Here is a 21,449-nt window from a genome sequence, read left to right on the forward strand (position 1 = left end):
TTATTGGATTTAAGAAAAAGTTCTGCTCGGCTTTGCCACCAACAAAAACTGCAGAGCATTGTTCAAACGCCTTTGTTGGCGTGCCCGACGGAGCAGATCGACAACGTTGCAAAGAGTTTGTATCCTGCTCTTCGCAAAAACTGGAGCGTGCCGGAATAGAACAGGGCAGTTTCGGAAGGAGAATTCGTATTTCTTTCGCCTTGCAGATGTCTGTCCTGGATAGGTACAGGGCGGGAGACGCTCTGCCGGGGATACACGCCGAAGATGCCCCATCCAGCCTTCCTGCCCCCCCCCGAATGCAAACAACCCCCCCACCCTACCCCCGGTGCTTCGTCCGCCCCTCAGCAGTTCTGCAGACGATTGTAGAGTTCTCGCTTGCTCTTCTCTCCGGCCCAGGTGCGGCTTTTCAGACGAAAAGTGCGCAGGTCCTCCTTGAAATCCTTGTGGTGCATCGGGCGGTAGTTCTGCGGGTCGCAGTGACTCTGGGGGGGGAGGAGGAGGAGGAGGAGGAGGAGGAGGAAGATGAGAGCAAAAGATCAGCCCCTCCTCAACATAGCAATAGCGCTTCGACTTATATACTGCTTCACCATGCTTTTAAAATCCTCTCTAAAGCGGAGTCAGCATATTTGCCCCCAACAATCTGGGTCCTTATTTTACTGATCTTGGAAGGACGGAAGGCTGAGTCGACCTTGAGACGGTCGGGATCGAACTCCCGGCAGTGGGCAGAGTCAGCTTGCAATGCTGCATTCTCACCACTGTGCCCACCAACAAACTCGGAGTGCTTGGGTATGGTTAGGAGGCACTGATTTTTCTAGCCTGCCCTATCTATCTTTCCTGGTAAAATACATGGGAAAATCCCATTGGAGGAAAATTCCAGTTAGGGTTAGGGTTAGGTCACCATGAACTTGGAGAGCAAAATGGACATCGCCAACAAATTCGGAGTACTTGGGTATGGTTAGGGGGGCACTGACTTTTCTAGCCTGCCCTATGTTTCCTGGTAAAATACATGGGAAAATCCCATTGGAGGAATAGTCCCATTTCAGAAAAATGGCTGTCCAGTCTCTTCTTAAAAACGTCCACTGTTGGAGCATTCACAGCTTCTGGAGGCAGGTTGTTCCACTGGTTAATTGTTCTAACTGTCAGGAGGTTTCTCCTTAATTCCAAGTTGCTTCTCTCTTTAGTTAGTTTTCATCCGTTGCTTCTCGTCCTGCCTTCAGGGGCTTTGGAGAATAGCTTGACTCCCTCTTCTTTGGGGCAGCCCCTGAGATACTGGAAGACTGCTATCCTGTCCCCCCTCATCCTTCTCTTCATTAGACTAGACCAGGGGTAGGCAACCTTGGCTCTTTTATGACTCGTGGACTTCAACTCCCAGAATTCCTGAGCCAGCCATGGGAGTTGAAGTCCACGAGTCATAAAAGAGCCAAGGTTGCCTAGCCCTGGACTAGACATACCCAATTCCAGCCACCGTTCCTTATATTTTTTAGCCTCCAGCCCCCTAATCCTCTCTGCTGCTCTTCTCTGCACTCTTTCTAGAGTCTCAACCTCTTTTTTACATCGTGGTGACCAAAACTGGATGCCGGATTCCAAGCGTGGCCGCCTTACCAATGTTGCGGTAATCTTACTTACGTTGTGATCATCTCAATGTAGTTTTTTTTAAATAAAAATAAATAAATAAAAGCTCACTGTCAACGTAATTTTTCTCACTGTGCAGCGTTGACACTCACCTGATATTGGGGGAAAAATTCTTTGTAACCCCCTTTCAAGACGTAGAGCTCCGGGTAGTGGAGAGACGGATATGTATTGTAAGCACGGTCTTTCTCCCGAACGAAACGGCACCTTTGGGAACGAGAGAGGCAAGGATGAACGGCCGCCACGAAGCACAACGTCACACCAGACACCCCCCCCCCCCACAGCCTTGCCCTTTATTTCCCTGCAGGAGCCGGGGAAAGTTGGCTGGATAAAGGCGGTCCTCGACTTATGACAGTTCGTTTAGCGACCGTTCGAAGTTACGACAGGGCTGAAAAACGGGACTTGTCCCCGTTTTTTCCCACTTGCGAGTCCCTCGTAGCCTCGTGATTTACATTCAGGCGCCTGGCAACCGACTCACATTTACAACGGCCGCAGCGGCCCCCGGGGATCACGCGATCCCCTTTTGCGACCTTCTGACAAGCGAGGACAATGGGGGGGAAGCCAGATTCACTTAACGACCGTGTCGCTAACTTTAAAACTGCAGTGATTCACTTAACGAGGGTGGCAAGCAAGGTCGTAAAATGGGGCAAAATTCACTTGACCGACGTCCCGCTTGATAACATGGGCTCAGTTGTGGTCGTAAGCCAAGGACTGCCTTGTACAGGTAGTCCTCAACTTACGACGGTTTGTTTAGTGACCCTTCAAAGTGGGAAAAGGGACTGAGGACTGTTTTTCACACTTAACGACCGTTGCAGCAACCCCCCCCATGGCCACGTGTTCAAAATCCGGCCGCTTGGCAACTGGTTCCATATTTACGACGGTCGCAGCGTCCCCCGGGGGGGTCACATCCCCTTTTGTGACCTAACGAGCAAAGTCAACGGGAGAAGCCGATTCGCTTAACGACCGTGTTGCTAACTTAACAACTGCAGGGACTTGCTTAACAACAGGGGCAAACAAGGTTGTAAAACGGGGCCCAAACTCAACAACGAGCAATGGAAATTTGGGACTCGACGGTGGTCGTTAAGTCGAGGAGAGCGCCTGTAGAGTCAAAAGAGTCAAGATGGCGGCCAGGATAGTGCAATCCAAGCTCAGTTAAATTTTAATGGGTGACGACAGAGCTTGTGGGCCTTTGAGCATTGGGGTGCAAGGGGGCGACAGCCGGGTCCCCCCAAAAAGGGTGGGCAGGAGGGGAGACTTACATCCGGGGTCCTCTTTCCGACGAGAACTCGCAGTGGAAAACCACGATGACCCGCTTGGCAGCATCCGAGGGGACGATGGGCCTCTTGAGAAGGAAGTCTTCCACGTCCTTCTCCAGGGGGAGGTTCACAGCCCCCTGGAAAACCAAGCAGAAAAAGGGGTTCATCGTTTCAAAGCTGCTCCCCAAACATTTAGACCAGGGGTGGGGGAACGATGGGGATTTTTATGACTCATGGACTTCAACTCCCAGAATTCTTGGAGCCAGCCATGCAGTTATGACTCGTGGACTTCAACTCCCACAATTCCTGAGCCAGCCATGCAGTTACAACTCGTGGACTTCAACTCCCAGAATTCTTTGAGACAGCCATGTAGGTATGACATGTGGACTTCAACTCCCAGAATTCTTTGAGACAGCCATGCAGGTATGACATGTGGACTTCAACTCCCAGAATTCTTTGAGACAGCCATGCAGTTAAGACTCTGGACTTCAACTCCCAGAATTCTTGGAGCCAGCCATGCAGTTAAGACTCTGGACTTCAACTCCCAGAATCCTTTGAGCCAGTCATGCAGTTAAGACTCTGGACTTCAACTCCCACAATTCTTTGAGCCAGCCATGCAGGTATGACATGTGGACTTCAACTCCCAGAATTCTTTGAGACAGCCATGCAGTTACGACTCGTGGACTTCAACTCCCAGAATTCTTTGAGACAGCCATGCAGTTACGACTCGGGGACTTCAACTTCCAGAATTCTTTGAGACAGCCATGCAGTTATGATTTGTGGACTTCAACTCCCAGAATTCTTGGAGCCAGCCATGCAGTTATGACTTGTGGACCAGGTGCCACCCACCCAGGTTACCATCTTCCCCTCCGCCTCATCCAGGCCAACCTGCTGATTCGCGCCAAGAAGCCGGAGCCGGAGAACTAACCTTGATGTGGCCGCCTTCGTATTCATAGGGGTATCGACAGTCCACGATCACACAGTTTTCAATGAGGCTGTTGAACTGGCCGTTCAGGACCGCCACCATCTGCGGGCAAAGACAGGGTTAAAAAGAAGCCCACAACTCCACAGATGTGTCTGGCAAAACTTGTTGACTGGGGGATTCTGGGAGCTGAAGTCCACCTATCCTAAAGCAAGCTGGCTGGGGGATTCTGGGAGCTGAAATCCATCCATCTTAAAGCAAGCTGACTGGGGGATTCTGGGAGTTCACCCTTTTTAAACCAAGCTGACAGGATTCTGAGAATTGAAGTCCGCCCATCTTAAAGCATGCTGGCTGAGGGATTCTGGGAGCTGAAGTCCACCCATCTTAAAGGACGCTGGCTGGGGATTCTGGGAATTGAAGTCCACCCATCTTAAAGCATGCTGGGAGAGGGATTCTGGGAGTTGAAGTCCACCCATCTTAAAGGATGCTGGCTGGGGGATTCTGGGAGTTGAAGTCCACCCTTCTTAAATCATGCTGGTTGGGGGATTCTGGGAGCTGAAGTCCACCCGTCTTAAAGGACGCTGGCTAGGGATTCTGGGAATTGAAGTCCACCCATCTTAAAGCAAGCTGGCTGGGGGATTCTGGGAGTTGAAGTCCACCCTTCTTACATCATGCTGGTTGGGGGATTCTGGGAGCTGAAGTCCACCCGTCTTAAAGCACGCTGGCTGAGGGATTCTGGGAACTGACCTTCAATTGCCCGAATTCCCCAGCTGGCATGCTTTAAGATGGATGTTCTCGAGAAGAACAGACCGTGATGGTTCTTCCTTACCATTTCTGGAGAAATGTACTTGAGATCTTGGTGTTTCCCTTCCACGGTCTGGAGAACGAAAGCCTAAAGAGAGGGGAGGGGAGGGGGCCGTCAACGGCCATGCCTACCGTGAGCCCACAGAGACCTCCCACCCGATCCATCCCTTGCCCCAGCGAGAAGAAGTCAAGAGGGACCTCCTTCTCGTCTTCTCAGCCAATACCTTGGAGAAGTCGCCAATCAGCTCGCGCTGGTCCTGGTCCAAGATGTTGCCAATCTCCAAGGGACAGCAGGAACGGGAGCGGAACAGCCGAGGCACCTAGAAGAACGGGACATTGGAGGAGATGAGACCATGATGTCAACGCTGCTAACATTGGATGTTTTTGCTTTGACAACAGTAGAAATGCACTATTTTCTTCTTATGTTTTAGTCTTAGAGTTAGATGATGCTGGGGGGAGAGGAATATGCATGTGAGTTTGGAGATAGACCTAATAATATTGGACTTGGTGTGAGAACCAAGGTTAATGAAACAAGAGATGATAAGAATTGGCGGGCTGGAGAACTGGAGGGAAAGCCTGCATTTCAAGCTAATTGGGGAATGTGATTTATGACTGTTAATTGGAGGAGGGCATTGTGCTTTGATACTAGGTGCTCGGGAGAGGGGAACTCAGATTTTGGCTTGGACTAGGCGACGCTATGCTTCGCAAATAAAGAATCTTTAAGGTAAACAATGCCTCGAAGTTCTTTGAAAAGTTTCACCTGTCGGAATTATGACATTAAGCCCAAAACTGGATTCCCCATGACCCATTGCTTCTCACCTACCACCACACTTTGGGAGACCAAAAGGGTTTAATAATAATAATAATAATAATAATAATAATAATAATAATAATAATAATAATAATAAAAGTTGGAAGGGACCTTGGAGGTCATCAAGTCCAACCCCCTGCTCAGGCAGGTAACCCTATACCATTTCGGACAAATGGCTGTCCAGTCTCTTCTTAAAGACTTCCAGGGTTGGAGCATTCACCGCTTCTGGAGGCAGGTTGTTCCACTGGTTAATTGTTCTAACTGTCAAGAAGTTTCTCCTTAGTTCCAGGTTGCTTCTCTCCTTGATGAGTTTCCATCCGTTGCTTCTTGTCCTGCCTTCAGGCACTTTGGAGAATAGCTTGACTCCCTCTTCTTTTGTGGCAGCCCCTGGGATACTGCAACCCTGCTATCCTGTCCCCCCTCGTCCTTCTCTTCATTAAACTAGACATACCCAGTTCCATCAACCGTTCCTTATATGCTTTAGCCTCCAGTCCCCTGATCATCTTTGTTGCTCTTCTCTGCACTCTTTCTAGAGTCTCAACATCTTTTTTACATCGTGGTGACCAAAACTGGTTCTTGGGACCTTGCCTGCCAGAAAGTAGCCTGACCCCAGGGCCAGGGGGGACCCCTGTTGTACAGCTGTCCCTGGAGACCCTCAAGCATCCTCTTCCCTGGTCTATTACGGGTGGCCCACCCACATGCTGGAGACGACCGGAAAAAGGGGGTCCTCCTAAACATCATTCAACCGATCAACTAAACCCAGATGCAAAGGATTTGCAGAGCTTGAGCAAGACCCTCCCGGAGACAGAATTGGGGTCCTTCCCTCCTGGAAGACCCCTGCCCCAAACCCACAGCTGCAAAGAGGCCAATTTGCCCCCTCCCCCCCAAAAAAAACCATCTGGGAAAGGAGGGGGGAGGTCTTAGCACCCCTGCAGGGAATCCCAAGGAGGCAGCTGCAGATGCTGCTCTTGTGGGGTTCAGGTCCAGGTACAAAGGAGCCCCCCACCCCCACCCCAGCCCAGCCTCACCGGCTCCTCCGGCTTCTCCACAATGGCGCTGCCGGTGAGGCTCTTCCGCCGCTTGGTCTTCACGGGGCTGTCTTTCTCCTGGGCCCGGTCCAGCCGCTTCAGGATGGGCCGGATGACGGTGCTGGGCATGGAGGGGGAGCGGAAGAGGCGCTGGCACCGGGAGCTCCTGGACACCACCTGCACAGAGTTGGGGGGCAGGGAGGAGAGATGAGGCGGGAGCGCTCCAGCAGGTGATGGAGAAGGAAGAAGGGGAGGGGAAGGGAGGGGGGAGGAAGAGGAGAAGGAGGAGAAGCATGAGGAACAGAAAGTTGAGGAATGGAATGGAATAGAATAGAATAATAGAATAGAATAGAATAGAATAGAATAGAATAGAATAAGGAATAGGAATCGAAGAATAGAACAAAACAGAACAGAATAGAATAGGAAATAGGAATGGAAGAGTAGAGTATAGAGTAGAGTAGAGTAGAATATAGAATAGAAAATAGAATAGAATAGAATAGAATAGAATAGAATAGAATAGAATATAGAATAGAATAGAATAGAATAGAAATATAGAATAGAATAGAATAGAATAGAATATAGAATATAGAATAGAATAGAATATAGAATAGAATAGAATAGAATAGAATAGAATAGAATAGAAATATAGAATAGAATAGAATAGAATAGAATAGAATAGAATAGAATAAGGAATAGGAATCGAAGAATAGAACAGAACAGAACAGAATAGAATAGGAAATAGGAATGGAAGAGTAGAGTATAGAGTAGAGTAGAATATAGAATAGAAAATAGAATAGAATAGAATAGAATAGAATATAGAATAGTATAGAATATAGAATATAGAATAGAATAGAATAAGGAATAGGAATAGGAATCGAAGAATAGAACAGAACAGAATAGAATAAGAAATAGGAATATAGAGTAGAGTAGAGTAGAGTAGAGTAGAGTAGAGTAGAGTAGAGTAGAGTAGAGTAGAGTAGAGTAGAGTAGAGTAAACAGAGTTGGAAGGGACCTTGGAGGTCTTCTAGTCCAGCCCTCTGCTCAGGCTCAGAAGGGTGACACCAGCCTTAGCCCCCAAAGCAGAACCGCTGACATTCGGTTTCCAGCCTCCCTTCTCCCCGTAGGCCAGCAGGGCAGCGAGGAATGCTGACACCCTCCCACCCCCACATCGCAGGACCCACCTGCTCAATTTGGCATTGGAAAACTGTCGCCCCCCCACACACACCCTCCTTCCACGAGGGCAAAGGGCTCTACGTACCGGGGCGGGTTCGACGTTCGCCTTCACCAGCGGTGCCGTCAGCAGGTTCTCCATGCCTGAAGGAATGTCGCCGTCCACCTGGAAGAGGAAGCAGGGCGGAGTGGTCAGGCCAGCAGGCAGAGGACGCTGGGACAGGCCTGGCCGCCGAGGGCGACCCCGTCTCTTCGTTCCCACGTTTCCTCCTGGCTGCCACGGGCAAGGAGGCCCTATCCTTTCCCAGAGGTTATCCAGCACATTCTAAACACAGGTAGTCCTCGGCTTACGACCGTTTCCTTAGTGACCGTTCCAAGTTACAACGGCACTGGAAAAAAAGGGGGGGCTTACGGCCGTTTTTTTCCCGCACCGAGAACCGTCGCAGCATCCCCACGGTCCTGTGATCAGGATTCGAACGCTTGGCAACCGACTTAATGACCGCTGCAGCGTCGTGCGATCTACCTTCTGACAAGCCAAGCCAGTGGGGGGGGGAGGTTCGCTCACTTAGCCACCACCTCACTTAGTGACGGAAGTTCCAGTCCCAAATTGTGGCTGCAAGGCAAATACTTCCTGGTATATTTCAAGAGTTGGCCGAGGTCCGCCCCAGGCCACCCCACCTGCGGTCCGCCACCTCTTCGGCCTTCCGAGCAGAAGCTTTACCTTCAGCTCCTCTTCGTCGAGGACTTCCAGAAAGCCGTCATCATCATCGTCGTTCATGAAGGACGTCAAGGAGGATCGGCGCAGGTAGACCGGGCTCTCCGGATTGACGTTCTCCTTCTGGGGGCTGCAGAACTGAAGAGAAAGGAGCCGTAAGCACGGCAGCCTGAGCGTCTGCTGGCAGTTTCCGAGGCAGTCACGTTGTCCCAAGAGTGACTCGGCTGGCGTTTCCCAACCGGGTGCCCACCCTCTCCCGTTGGCCAAGCGATTCAGCTAGGAGCTGCAGCCAAACCATGTTTGAGGGAGTCTCAAAGGTTGCTTTTTCCACCAAAGGCAACGGGACTTCCTTGGTTTTTGCTCGGAAGACCTTTCGCCTCTCCTCCCAGAAGCTTCTTCAGTCAGAACTGAGGAAGCTTCTGGGATGGGAAGCGAAAGCTCTTCAAGAAAAACCAAGGAAGTCAGTCGCCTTCGGAAAAATGACCTTTGGGACCACCGTGACCTGGACGACCGAGAACCTCCGTAGAGGTTCAAGGAGGGTTGGGCCACGCTCCCTTGAGAATAGCCCCCTCCTGACCACCACCCCCTCCAGCCAGTCTGTTTCCTTTAGGGTAGATCTAGAAGGGTTGGTGTGTTTGGGGACCCTGTCACCCCTGCAATAAATATATCCTGGGAGAGGACCCAGGAAGCGTTGTCTTCTCTGAGGCTGCCCCCACCCTTTGGAACAGCACCCCCTGTGAAATCTGGAGACCCCCCACTCACCCAACCCTGCCGGCTTTGCCTGCCTGCCTGCCTTCCACAACATGTGAGGCTTTGAATAGCTTGCCTCCAGAAGTTGTGGGTGCTCCATCACTGGAGGCTTTTAAGAAGAGACTGGACAAGCATTTGTCAGAAATGGTCTAGGGCAGTGATGGCGAACCTTTTAGAGACCGAGTGCCCAAACCGCAACCCCAAACCCACTTATTTATCGCAAAGTGCCAGGGCCGCATCAGCATTGTGGTGCCCTCGGGGGGGCATGGCCCACTGGGTGGGCATGGCTCCGGTTGTCACGGCATATTGGGTGGGCGTGGCTGGGGTGGGCATGGCCACCTCGATGTTGCTCATGGGGGGGATGCCTGTGGGGGCTGGACAGGGTTGGGAGAGATCGAGGGGATCTGTGGCGGGTGGGGCGGTGGGCAGGAGGCCCAGCATGGATGGGGGAGGCACGCAATCCTAGCTGGGACTGGGGGGCCATGGCGCTGATGGGGATCTGGCTTTCCCTGCTCGGGGTGGCCTTTGGGTTGCTGGGTGTGGGCGTGCTCTATCACCTCTACTCGAGCTTGTTAGCTGGACGCTTTGCCTCCTTTGTGCTGGGTGGGGCTGCCGCTCTGGGCGGCGGCGGCCTAATGGACCTGCACAAGTTGCTGGCGGCGGCAGCGCACGTGCCCACAGAGAGGGCTCTGAGTGCCGCTTCTGGCACACGTGCCATAGGTTCGCCACCACTGGTATAGGGTTTCCTGCTAGAGCAAGGGGTTGGACTAGAAGACCTCCAAGGTCCCTTCCAACGCTGTTATTCTGCTATTGTCTTCCCAAGGACCGAGAATCAGATGACCCGCTGAATTATTCTCGGGCACCACTCAGAATCACTGAATTGGCCCTTTTGGATTGCATTTGCTTTATTATTTCTTTTTTTTCCCAAAATGATGATTTGCCCTTGATAAAATACACTGTCCTGGGCGCTGTGCTGGGCAGGACAGCTATATAAATCGATCCCATCAATAAAAGGAAAATAAAAGCAGAATTGCCGCACGCTCACACACACATACAACCGTGCCTGCACCCCAAACCCACTTCCTCTTTGACAGCCATCACTCACCATCAGCTGCGGGGCAGAGTTGGGTCTTTGGGCGAAGGGAGCCCTGTCCCCCTGGCCCCCGGTGAGTCGGCTCGTAGGCCGGGAGGGCTTCTTAAAAACAGCCCCGTCCTGTCGGAAAGAGAAAAAGCTAAGCAATTTTAGGAAGCCAAGAAATGGAGGGGAGGGGAGACGGAGGGAGGGAGGGAGGGAGGGGAGAGAGGAAGGAAGGAAGGAAGGAAGGAAGGNAGGGTAGAGAGGAAGGAAGGAAGGAAGGAAGGAAGGAAGGAAGGAAGGAAGGAAGGAAGGAAGGAAGGAAGGAAGGAAGGAAGGAAGGAAGGAAGGAAGGAGAAGGGAAGGGAAAGGAAAGGAAAGGAGGAGAAAGAGAAGGAGCAGGGAAGGAGAAGGGAAAGGAAAGGAAAGGAGGAGAAAGAGAAGGAGCAGGGAAGGAGAAGGGAAAGGAAAGGAAAGGAAAGGAGGAGAAAGGGCAGGGGAGGGGCAGGGACCAGGGCCAGGGCCCTTCACTTACATGTTCCGTGGTGCTTTGGGGGGCAGCCGGGGGGTTCTGCCCGGGGCCGTTGCACTGCTTGCAATGCGAAATGTTCCTGAGGACGGGGCTGGAGCCCAGGAGCCTCACCTGGGGAGAGAGCAGGAGGTGAGGGAGGCAGAGGCAGAAGAGGAGGAGGAGCAGGAGGAGTTCTGCCCTGGGGTCCAGGGCTGGCCCCGGTGCCCAAAAGGCCCCCAGACCAGCCACGTTGTGCCCCAGTTTCTTTTTTCCTCCGCCAGCCGAGCAGGGCGGCCTTCCGAGAGGGCCAGAAACTCTCCCAGGCCAGGGCCTGCTCGGGGGACTCGCTTCTCCAGGCAGGGAGATTTGTAGGCCAGGTAGTCCTCAGCTTACCACGCTTCGTTTAGCGACCATTCAAAGTTACAACGGGCACTGAAAAGAGGGACAGGGCCGTTTTTCAGTTACAACCTTTGCCGCATCCCCGGGGTCACCTACGATCCACACTCAGGTGCTCGGTCGTTAGTGGTTCACACTTACGACGGTCGCAGCGTCCCAGGGGGGGTCACATCATCCTCTTTTGCGACCTTCCAACAAGCAAAGTCAATGGGGGAAGCCGGATTCACTTAACGACCGTGTGACTCACTTAACACCCGCAGCGATTCGCTTAACGACCGTGGCAAGGAGGGTCGTAAAATGGGGGCAAACTTCACTGAACACACGTCCCACTTAGCAACATAAACTTGGGGCTGAAGAATGGTCGTAAGCCGAGGACTGCCCGGACAAAATTTCCCGCCACCAAGAAAACAGGGGCCGCTGCAAGCTCCCCCTGGCGGACAATTCGGCAGCCCTGTTTTCCTCCCGTGAACCCGAACTCAGGGCCCCCATCAGCTTCCCAAGGACGCAGAGATCCAGCAGACGTCACAAAGACGTCGAAGGCGTGTGGACAGCATCAGGCAAGATGGCGTCCCCTGTCCGGACGCTCCCAGCCACAGGGTAAAGCAGTGACCCCCAATCTTTGGGGGCACCGGGAACCGGTTCCGTGGCCTGCATCCCACGGATGGGGCTTCGTTGGTCTGCGTGGACCGGTTTTTGGCCTGCCGTGGACAGGACCCTCGGGGTGAAGGATCAAGCCTCGCGTGGAGGCCTCGGCCCCCGTGTACCCCCGATTTCGAACTAGCCCGGAGACCGGCGTCTCCCCAGCCCCCCAATGGCGGCCCAAGCCCAGCTAGATTGACTCAAGTTTCCCCTGCAAAGCCCCCCACCCGAAGCCCACCCGGGGGGTCCCACCCGGAGGGCTCGACCAAGGAGAAGCAGTTTTTACCGGTAAGGACTTGATTCTCCGAAGGGGAAGCGATTCCCTGTGGAGGAAAGGAAGATAAGAATTAGGATTTATGATGATCGCCTGACTCCAGCAGAACCCAGAAGGACCCCCACACCCCAAGGGTCATTCTGCAAGGGCCACGGGATGGTGGCTTGCTTCCCAGGTGGGTCAAGACTTGGAAGACCCCCCTCCCACAAGGCTGCCAAGCTTCTAACGATGCCCCCACCCCTCCAATAGATCAAAGAAAGCCTGCTGGAAAGAAGACCCTCTGTCCCTCGCGGGCAAAACAGTTATGGTGGAAGGATATATAGGGGTCTCCTGCTTGAGCAGGGGGCTGGGCTGGACTGGAACAGGGGTCCCAACCTGTGGGCCGCAGAATTCCCCAGCCAAATATATAGGATTTAACCTCCCAGAATTCCCCAGCCAAACATTAGGATTTAAACTCCCAGAATTCCTCAGCCAAATATGTAGGGTTTAACTCCCAGAATTCCCTAGCCAAATATGTAGGATTTAAACTCCCAGAATTCCCCAGCCAAACATTAGGATTTAAACTCCCAGAATTCCTCAGCCAAATATGTAGGGTTTAAACTCCCAGAATTCCCCAGCCAAATATGTAGGATTTAACTCCCAGAATTCCTCAGTCGAACACATAGGATTTAAACTCCCAGAATTCCCCAGCCAAATATGTAGGATTTAACTCCCAGAATTCCCCAGCCAAACATGTAGGATTTAACTCCCAGAATTCCTCAGTCGAACACATAGGATTTAAACTCCCAGAATTCCCCAGCCAAATATGTAGGATTTAAACTCCCAGAATTCCCCAGCCAAATATGTAGGATTTAACTCCCAGAATTCCCCAGCCAAACATGTAGGATTTAACTCCCAGAATTCCTCAGTCGAACACATAGGATTTAAACTCCCAGAATTCCCCAGCCAAATATGTAGGATTTAACTCCCAGAATTCCCCAGCCAAACATGTAGGATTTAACTCCCAGAATTCCTCAGTCGAACACATAGGATTTAAACTCCCAGAATTCCCCAAACATGTAGGATTTAAACTCCCAGAATTCCCCAGCCAAACATTAGGATTTAAACTCCCAGAATTCCTCAGCCAAATATGTAGGATTTAACTCCCAGAATTCCTCAGCCGAATACATAGGATTTAAACTCCCAGAATTCCCCAAACACGTAGGATTTAAACTCCCAGAATTCCCCAGCCAGATTTAAACTCCCAGAATTCCCCAGCCAAACATGTAGGATTTAAAAATATACAGGTAGTCCTCGGCCACAACTGAGCCCCAACATTTCTGTGGCTAAGTGAGACAGTGGTTAAGTGGGGTTTTTTTGGCCCTGTTTTACAACCTCCCTTGACACCGTTGTTAAGTGAATCCCTGCAGTTGTTAAGTTAGTCACACAGTTGTTAAGTGAATCCGGTTTCCCCACTGGCTTTGCTCCTCAGGAGATCACAAATGATTTGGAACCGTCTTAAACGTGAATCGATTACCGAGGGTCTTGAATTCTGATCCGGTGACCATGGGGGAGGCTGCAACGGTCGTTATAAGTGTAAAAGACGGTCCTAAGCCACCCTTTACAGTCCCGTTGTAACTCCGAACGGTCACTAAATGAATGCTTGTAGGTTGAGGACTACCTGCGGCGGCATCGCCACGGATGCATTCCCAAATTCAGGACCGTGACAACCCGAGTGCCCCCTCCCCTTTAGACCCTCCCTCCCCCTTTTCAAAGGTCACCAGCATCGTCCTCACATCTTTCCAACTTTCCCTGTCTCCCCCCCCCTCCCTTCCTTTCCAACCTCAGCAGCTCTTGTTGCAGAAGAGGGTCCGACTCCGGGCCCCATGCTCCACAGGGCCCCCTTTCTCCTCCTGACTGCATTCCTTGCCTCTCTCCCGGAGGGTGGGTCTAGCGGGCCTTTAGGTGCCCAGGCGATGCCAACCCCAGCTTCTCGCAGCGGTCTCTACGGAGAACAAAGCAGCTCCAGCCGATTGCTGAAATATCGGGGGATCGTCCGGGATGTCGGTCCAGCAGACGGCTTTGCTGTTTGTGTGGGGTCTTTCTTCACCCCCTGACCCCTTCGCGGTCTCCCAGGCTGGGCCTCCGTGTGCCCCCACCCTCAAGAGGCCTCCTTTCCTCCTCCATTCAGAGCCTGCAGTGCAGGAGAATGGGGAGGGGGCTTCTGCTCCCAACCCCCCCCCCCCCACCAGCATGCTTGGCTGGGCCAATTCAATTCCAAAGACTTGACAACAAAAGAAGGAGTTCAAAGGGGTCTTTTCTGGGTCTTCCATAACCGTTGCCCCCACCTGCATGCAAATTAGGAGGTGGGGAGGGAGCCCAGAGGGGCACCATCTGTCAGATACAAGCCCCAGGCACACACCCCCAACTATTCTCACACACACACACACATACCAAGAAGAGGGAGGGAGTGTGTGCACAAAACCCTCCACAACCCTCCACACTTTCCCTCTGCAGTCCCCATCCTTCCCCCCCCCGGGCCTCAACCCCCCCTCTTAGTTCCCCAACACAGGTAGTCCTCGATTTACGACAGTTCATTTAGTGACCGCTCAAAATTACAACGGCACTGAAAAGAGTGACTTGTAACCATTCTTCACACTTATCGCAATACAGGTAGACCACAACTGACTCCCCAAATTTATGTCGCTAAGGGAAACACGGTTGTTAAGCAAATCGGGCTCCCCCACTGACTTTAATAATAATAATAATAATAATAATAATAATAATAATAATAATAATAATAATAATAATAATAATAAATAATAATAATAATAATAATAATAATAATAATAATAATAAATTATTATTATTATTATTATTATTATTATTATTATTATTTCAACCTTCCCTGGAACCTCCAGTAGATCAGGTTGGGGGACGAGTCCGTCTTTTGGGATATGGTAAAGCCTGTTTACCGACAGGTCAGAGAAGAATTTTTGAAGGTCACAACCTCGTAAGTGGCGAAGACCTCGCAGGTTGTTCCACTGGTTAATTGTTCTCACTGTCAGGAAGTTTCTCCTTAGTTCTAGGTTGCTTCTCTCCTTGCTTAGTTTCCATCCGTTGCTTCTTGTCCTGCCTTCAGGTGCCTTGGAAAATAGCTTGACTCCCTCTTCTTTGGGGCAGCCCCTGAGACTGCTATCATGTCCCCCCTCGTCCTTCTCTTCATTAAACTAGACACACCCAATTCCAGCAACCGTTCCTTATATGCTTTAGCCTCCAGTCCCCTGATCATCTTTGTTGCTCGCCAGTCAGGAGGTCGCCAAAGGGGATCACTTGATCCCAGGCCACTGCGACCGTCATAAATATGAGCCATCTGAATTTTGATCATGTGACCACGGGGACGCTGCCACGGTCGTAAGTGTGAAAACAGCTATCAATCACTTTTTTCAGTGCCGTCGTAACTTCGAACGGTCACTAAATGAACTGTCGTAAAGTCGAGGACGGTCTGTAATTACAGCATCTCTGGCTCCTGGGATTGTCATTGGCCACCTCCCTAGGGAACTTCTCACAATCAAAAGTCACTGGGGGGGGTGGGGGGGAAGCCAGATTCATTTAACGACCGCCTGTTTCACTTAGTGAATCGCTTTTGGGCAAAAAAATAAAAATAAAATAATTGCCAAAAATTTAACCAGGCCCGTTTTATGAAGCCCAACTCAACCCACCGACTTGCTTAGTAACGGAAAACTTGGACTCAACTCTGGTCGTTAAGATTTGCCCTGAGCATTTGGTGGACGGCCTAGCATCTATATCAGGGGTCCTCAACCTTGGCCACTTTAAGACTTGTGGACTTCAACTCCCAGAATTCTGGGAGTTGAAGTCCACAAGTCTTAAAGCGGCCAAGTTTGCAGAGCTGCTTTAAAAGGCGGCTGAGGAATTCTGGGAGTTGAAGTCCACAAGTCTTAAAGTGGCCAAGGTTGAGGACCCCACTGGCTGAGGAATTCTGGGAGTTGAAGTCCACAAGTCTTAAAAGACCCCTGATCTAAATGCTCTAAATGCTCCCCCGGTTCTTGCAGGGACGCAATCAAAAGCTCTCCGATGACTCAAACTTCTTGGAAACGGGTTGCGCAAAGGGAAGATCTGGATTTAAGCACCCAAATCCCCTCACAGCTGACAACAAGCCAGCCTTAAACCAGGGGCAATAAAGAGATTAAGATCGCACATCCGAAACCGGGCAAAAGAAAACAATCAAATCCCCACGTTTGGCTTCTCTTTTTTCCTCTTCTTGGGCCGACAGGCAGATCCAAACCTTTTTTTGGTTTTTGGGGATTTAATCCTCTGGAATGAGCAGTTTAAAAACCACAGGTAGGCCTCGCTTTATGCCCAAAATCGAGGGGGGGGGGGGAAAAGCGACTTACGACCGTTTTTCACACTTAACGACCATTGCAGCGTCCCCACAGGGTCACGTGATCAAAATTCAGCCGCTTGGCGACTGACTCGTATTTACGACGGTTGCCGTGTCCCGGGTTCGTGTGATCCCCTTTGGCGACCTGACAGGCAAAGTCCAGGGGGGAAGCCAGATTCAACTTAACTATTGTGTTACTAACTTCACAACTGCAATGATTCACTTAACAACTGTGGCAAAGAACGGTCATAAAACGGGGCAAAACTCACCTAACAAATGTCCCACTTAGCCACATAAAAATTTTTGGTCGTAAGTCAAGGACTATCCGTATTGTGCAGTCGCAGGATGTAATTTACATTATTTTTTTTTGCTGGAAACTGGCCTTTTTGATTAGCTTCCGGCAAAAAAAAAAAAAAAAGTCCTTGGGAATCTACTGACTCGCTTAATGACTGCCATGTTCGCTGTATGACTGCAGCATTTGCTCAACAGCTGGTGTAAAAAAAGGCTGCAAGATTGAGTTGCTCAGGTGGGCACCTCGACTTACAACTATTGTAAAAATCGGGGTTCCGTCACCATCGTAAGTCCAGGCCTACCTTTCCAGAATTGGTTGGCTTTATCCATTTTTATTGTTCTAGGAATTTATATCTTACAGTTTTAATGTTTTTAAGGCTGCCTGAAGCCGTCCAGTGTGGCTTACGAAATGAGACGGGCAGCAAATACGTTTAGTCCACAAATAAAACAAACAATAAATTTGGATACCTGGACGCCGCAGGTAAGGCAGCACGTAAAACTCCCGCAGAAATTCCTTTGGTGTTTAATGTCATTGATATATTTGGGGTGATTTTCTTTTTGTGTGTTTAATTTTTAGTGTTAGTGTTGGCTGTGGTTGGTTTGTTTTTCTGTTTTCTTAATTTTGTATTTTAATGTTGGAAATAAAAGAAAGAAGGAAGGAAGGAAGGAAGGAAGGAAGAGGGAGGGAGGAAAGAAAGAAGGGAGGGAGGGAGAGAGAGAGAGAGAGAGAGAGAGAGAGAGAGAGAGAGAGAGAGAGAGAGAGAGAGAGAGAGAAAGAAAGAAAGAAAGAAAGAAAGAAAGAAAGAAAGAAAGAAAGGGAGGGAGGAAGGAAAGTGAGAAAGAAAGAAAGAAAGAAAGGAAGGAAGGAAGGAAGGAAGGAAGGGAGGGAGGGAGGGAGGAAGGAAAGTGAGAAAGAAAGAAAGAAAGAAAAAGTGAGTGAGAAAGAAAGAAAGAAAGAAAGAGAGGCAGGGAGGGAGAGGGAGAGAGAGAGAGAAGGAAGGAAGGAGAGAGTGAGAAAGACAGAAAGAAAGAAAGGAAAAGAAAGAAAGAAAGAAAGAAAGAAAGAAAAAGAAAGAAAGAAAGAAAGAGAGGCAGGGAGGGAGGGAGAGGGAGAGAGAGAGAGAGAGAAGGAAGGAAGGAGAAAGAAAGAAAGAAAGAAAGAAAGAAAGAAAGAAAGAAAGAAAGAAAGAGAAAGAGAGGCAGGGAGGGAGGGAGAGGGAGAGAGAAAGAAAGAAAGAAAGAAAGAAAGAAAGAAAGAAAGAAAGAAAGAAAGAAAGAAAGAAAGAAAGAAAGAAAAGAAAGAGAAATTCTTCAACTCCTATGTCCCCAAACATTCTCACGTTTTGCAGGGAAAACAAAATACATTTGTGTGTGAACGCAGCCCAACAACGCAACTCACACAGCCGAGCACGCTAACTTACAGATCCTCGGGAAACATCTCCACATCTGTCTCCATGGGGGAGTAGTCCGGGCCAACACCTGCACGGCAGAAAAAGAGCCTCCAGTGATTACAAATACTCCTCGACTTACAACAGTTCGCTTAGTGACTGTTCGGTTACAATGACTCTCCCCCCAAAATCTGACTTATGGCCGTTCCTCACGCTTACGACGTTTGCAGCTTCTCCATGGCCACAACCAACATTCGGACGGTTGGCAACAGGCTTGTATTTACGACTGTTGCGGTATCCCGGGATCACATGACACCCCCCCCCCCTTTTTGCAACCTTCCGATAAGCAAACTCAAGACCGGCTCGGGAATTCTGGGAGTTGTAGTCCACAGGGTGTAAAGTCGCCCAGCTTGGAGAACCCCCGGTTGAGAGGGTCTGTTATAATTTCAGAAAGTGCCCTAAGATACAGAAGACCCGGTTTGGAAGGGCACGGATTCGAATTCAGTCCCACCCCGCTCAAACCTCACCTGAGTCCGTAGACTCCGAAGAGACTGAGTCCTGAGATGACCATTGCTTCTTGAAGTCCAGGTTGAGCTTCTTCTTCCTTTTGGGGGTGTCCCAGTCACTGCAAAGCAAAGGGGGAGGGGGGTCAGATAGCCCCCCAACGTGTGACTTGTGCCAGAGTCTTTTCCTTTGATTTCCTCTTACATTTTCCCTTCCAGAAATCCAGGATGAAGGTGGCTTATTTTTGTGAGTTCTTCTCCTGTCTCTTTTCGTTCTCTCTAGTTACTCCTCCTCCTTCTCCTCCTCCTCCTCTTCTCTTCCTCCTCCTCCTCCTCCTCCCTCTCTTCTCCTTCTCCTCCCTCTCCTACTCCCTCTCTTCTCGTCCTCCTCCCTCTCCTCTCATCACTTTCTCCTTCTCCTTCTTCTCCTTCTTCTCCCTCTCCTCTCCTCCTCTTCCTCCCTCTCCTCTCCGTCTCTTTCTTCTCCTTCTCCTTCTCCTCCCTCTCCTCTCCTCCTTTTCACCTTCTCCCTCTCCTCTCCTCCTTCTCCTCCTCCCTCTCCTCCTTGTCCCTTTCTCCTCCTTCTTCCCCTCTCCTCCTCCTCCCTCTTCTCCTCGCTCTGCTCCTCCTCTACCCTTCCGCCTTCTCTCCTCTTCTCGTCCTTCTCCCTCTCCTCTCCACCTTCTCCCTCTTCTCCTTCTCCTCCCCCTCTTCTTCTTCTCCGCCTCCTCCTCCTCTTCTCCTCCTCTTCTCATCATGTTTAGCACAAACACGAATTACCAACTCAGAAACCCCTAACAACCCCTGCCAACGGAACCACCTAGATGGTTCCGTCCCAGGCGACTGATGGACCCTGAGAGGTTCCTGATGGAGCTTGGGCCATATCCGGAAGATCTAGTCCACGACTCGGCGGAAAATCAGGCGGCGGCCTGGGAGACAACTGCCGCCGCAGCATTGGACCGAGTCGTGCCTTTGCGGCCTCTGACCCGATGTGGATCTCGACCATCTCCTTGGTTTACCGAGGGGCTGAGAGAGATGAAACGTCGGAAAAGACGCCTAGAGAGCAGTTGGAGGGCCAGCCGAACCGAATNTAATAATAATAATAATAATAATAATAATAATAATAATAAAGTTGGAAGGGACCTTGGAGGTCATCTAGTCCAACCCCCTGCTCAGGCAGAAAACCCTATACCATTTCGGACAAATGGCTGTCCAGTCTCTTCTTAAAAACTTCCAGTGTTGGAGCATTCACCGCTTCTGGAGGCAGGTTGTTCCACTGGTTAATTGTTCCAACTGTCAGGAAGTTTCTCCTTAGTTCTAGGTTGCTTCTCTCCTTGATTAGTTTCCATCTGTTGCTTCTTGTCCTGCCTTCAGGCGCCTTGGAGAAGAGCTTGACTCCCTCTTCTCTGGGGCAGCCCCTGAGATACTGGAAGACTGCTATCATGTCCCCCCTTGTCCTTCTCTTCATTAGACTAGACATCCCCAATTCCAGCAGCCATTCCTTATATGCTTTAGCCTCCAGTCCCCTGATCATCTTTGTTGCTCGCCAGTCAGGAGGTCGCCAAAGGGGATCACTTGATCCCAGGCCACTGCGACCGTCATAAATATGAGCCATCTGAATTTTGATCATGTGACCACGGGGACGCTGCCACGGTCGTAAGTGTGAAAACAGCTATCAATCACTTTTTTCAGTGCCGTCGTAACTTCGAACGGTCACTAAATGAACTGTCGTAAAGTCGAGGACGGTCTGTAATTACAGCATCTCTGGCTCCTGGGATTGTCATTGGCCACCTCCCTAGGGAACTTCTCACAATCAAAAGTCACTGGGGGGATGGGGGGGGGAAGCCAGATTCATTTAACGACCGCCTGTTTCACTTAGTGAATCGCTTTTGGGCAAAAAAATAAAAATAAAATAATTGCCAAAAATTTAACCAGGCCCGTTTTATGAAGCCCAACTCAACCCACCGACTTGCTTAGTAACGGAAAACTTGGACTCAACTCTGGTCGTTAAGATTTGCCCCGAGCATTTGGTGGACGGCCTAGCGTCTATATCAGGGGTCCTCAACCTTGGCCACTTTAAGACTTGTGGACTTCAACTCCCAGAATTCCTCAGCCAGCTTTGCTGGCTGAGGAATTCTGGGAGTTGAAGTCCACAAGTCTTAAAGTGGCCACGGTTGAGGACTCCGCTGGCTGAGGAATTCTGGGAGTTGAAATCCACAAGTCTTAAAGTGGCCACAGTTGAAGACCCCGCTGGCTGAGGAATTCTGGGAGTTGAAGTCCACAAGTCTTAAAAGTGGCCAAGGTTGAAGACCCCTGATCTAAATGCTCTAAATGCTCCCCCGGTTCTTGCAGGGACGCAATCAAAAGCTCTCCGATGACTCAAACTTCTTGGAAACGGGTTGCGCAAAGGGAAGATCTGGATTTAAGCACCCAAATCCCCTCACAGCTGACAACAAGCCAGCCTTAAACCAGGGGCAATAAAGAGATTAAGATCGCACATCCGAAACTGGGCAAAAGAAAACAATCAAATCCCCACGTTTGGCTTCTCTGTTTTCCTCTTCTTGGGCTGACAGGCAGATCCAAACCTTTTTTTGGTTTTTGGGGATTTAATCCTCTGGAATGAGCAGTTTAAAAACCACAGGTAGGCCTCGCTTTATGCCCAAAATCGAGCACGGGGGAAAAAAGCGACTTACTTTTATTTATTTATTTTATTTATTAATTGCATTTATATCCCGCCCTTCTCCTTACGGACTCAGGGCGGCTGACAATTGAATAAAATACTAACATATATACATACTTAATTAAAATTTGATTAAAATGAAATATTTAAATATGTCCAATTTAAAAGTAATTAAAACCCCCTTTAAAATCCCTCAGGCCAGTCCCGCTAGTTGGAACAGCCACGT

The 21,449-nt window shown here is 50.2% G+C and overlaps 1 protein-coding gene across 1 annotated transcript in view; it reads right to left on the reverse strand.

The window, feature by feature from the left end:
* Window positions 1-341: 341 nt before the first annotated feature.
* Window positions 342-21,449, reverse strand: part of CDC25B (cell division cycle 25B) — a 24,666-nt gene continuing 3,558 nt past the window's right edge. Inside the window, exons 2-15 of the mRNA XM_015827242.1 lie at window positions 18,568-18,665; window positions 18,074-18,131; window positions 11,993-12,029; window positions 10,696-10,803; window positions 10,191-10,298; window positions 8,342-8,473; window positions 7,709-7,786; window positions 6,451-6,627; window positions 4,836-4,931; window positions 4,637-4,699; window positions 3,814-3,912; window positions 2,889-3,022; window positions 1,725-1,836; window positions 342-482 (exon numbers count right to left, since the gene is read on the reverse strand). Of these exons, the coding sequence (XP_015682728.1) occupies window positions 342-482; window positions 1,725-1,836; window positions 2,889-3,022; window positions 3,814-3,912; window positions 4,637-4,699; window positions 4,836-4,931; window positions 6,451-6,627; window positions 7,709-7,786; window positions 8,342-8,473; window positions 10,191-10,298; window positions 10,696-10,803; window positions 11,993-12,029; window positions 18,074-18,131; window positions 18,568-18,665 (1,441 nt within the window). The remainder of the gene's footprint in view (window positions 483-1,724; window positions 1,837-2,888; window positions 3,023-3,813; window positions 3,913-4,636; window positions 4,700-4,835; window positions 4,932-6,450; window positions 6,628-7,708; window positions 7,787-8,341; window positions 8,474-10,190; window positions 10,299-10,695; window positions 10,804-11,992; window positions 12,030-18,073; window positions 18,132-18,567; window positions 18,666-21,449) is intronic.

Source organism: Protobothrops mucrosquamatus, unplaced genomic scaffold (genome assembly GCF_001527695.2).
Source record: "Protobothrops mucrosquamatus isolate PMUCROS unplaced genomic scaffold, P.Mucros_1.0 scaffold3570, whole genome shotgun sequence".
In the NCBI taxonomy this organism is placed as follows: domain Eukaryota; kingdom Metazoa; phylum Chordata; class Lepidosauria; order Squamata; family Viperidae; genus Protobothrops; species Protobothrops mucrosquamatus.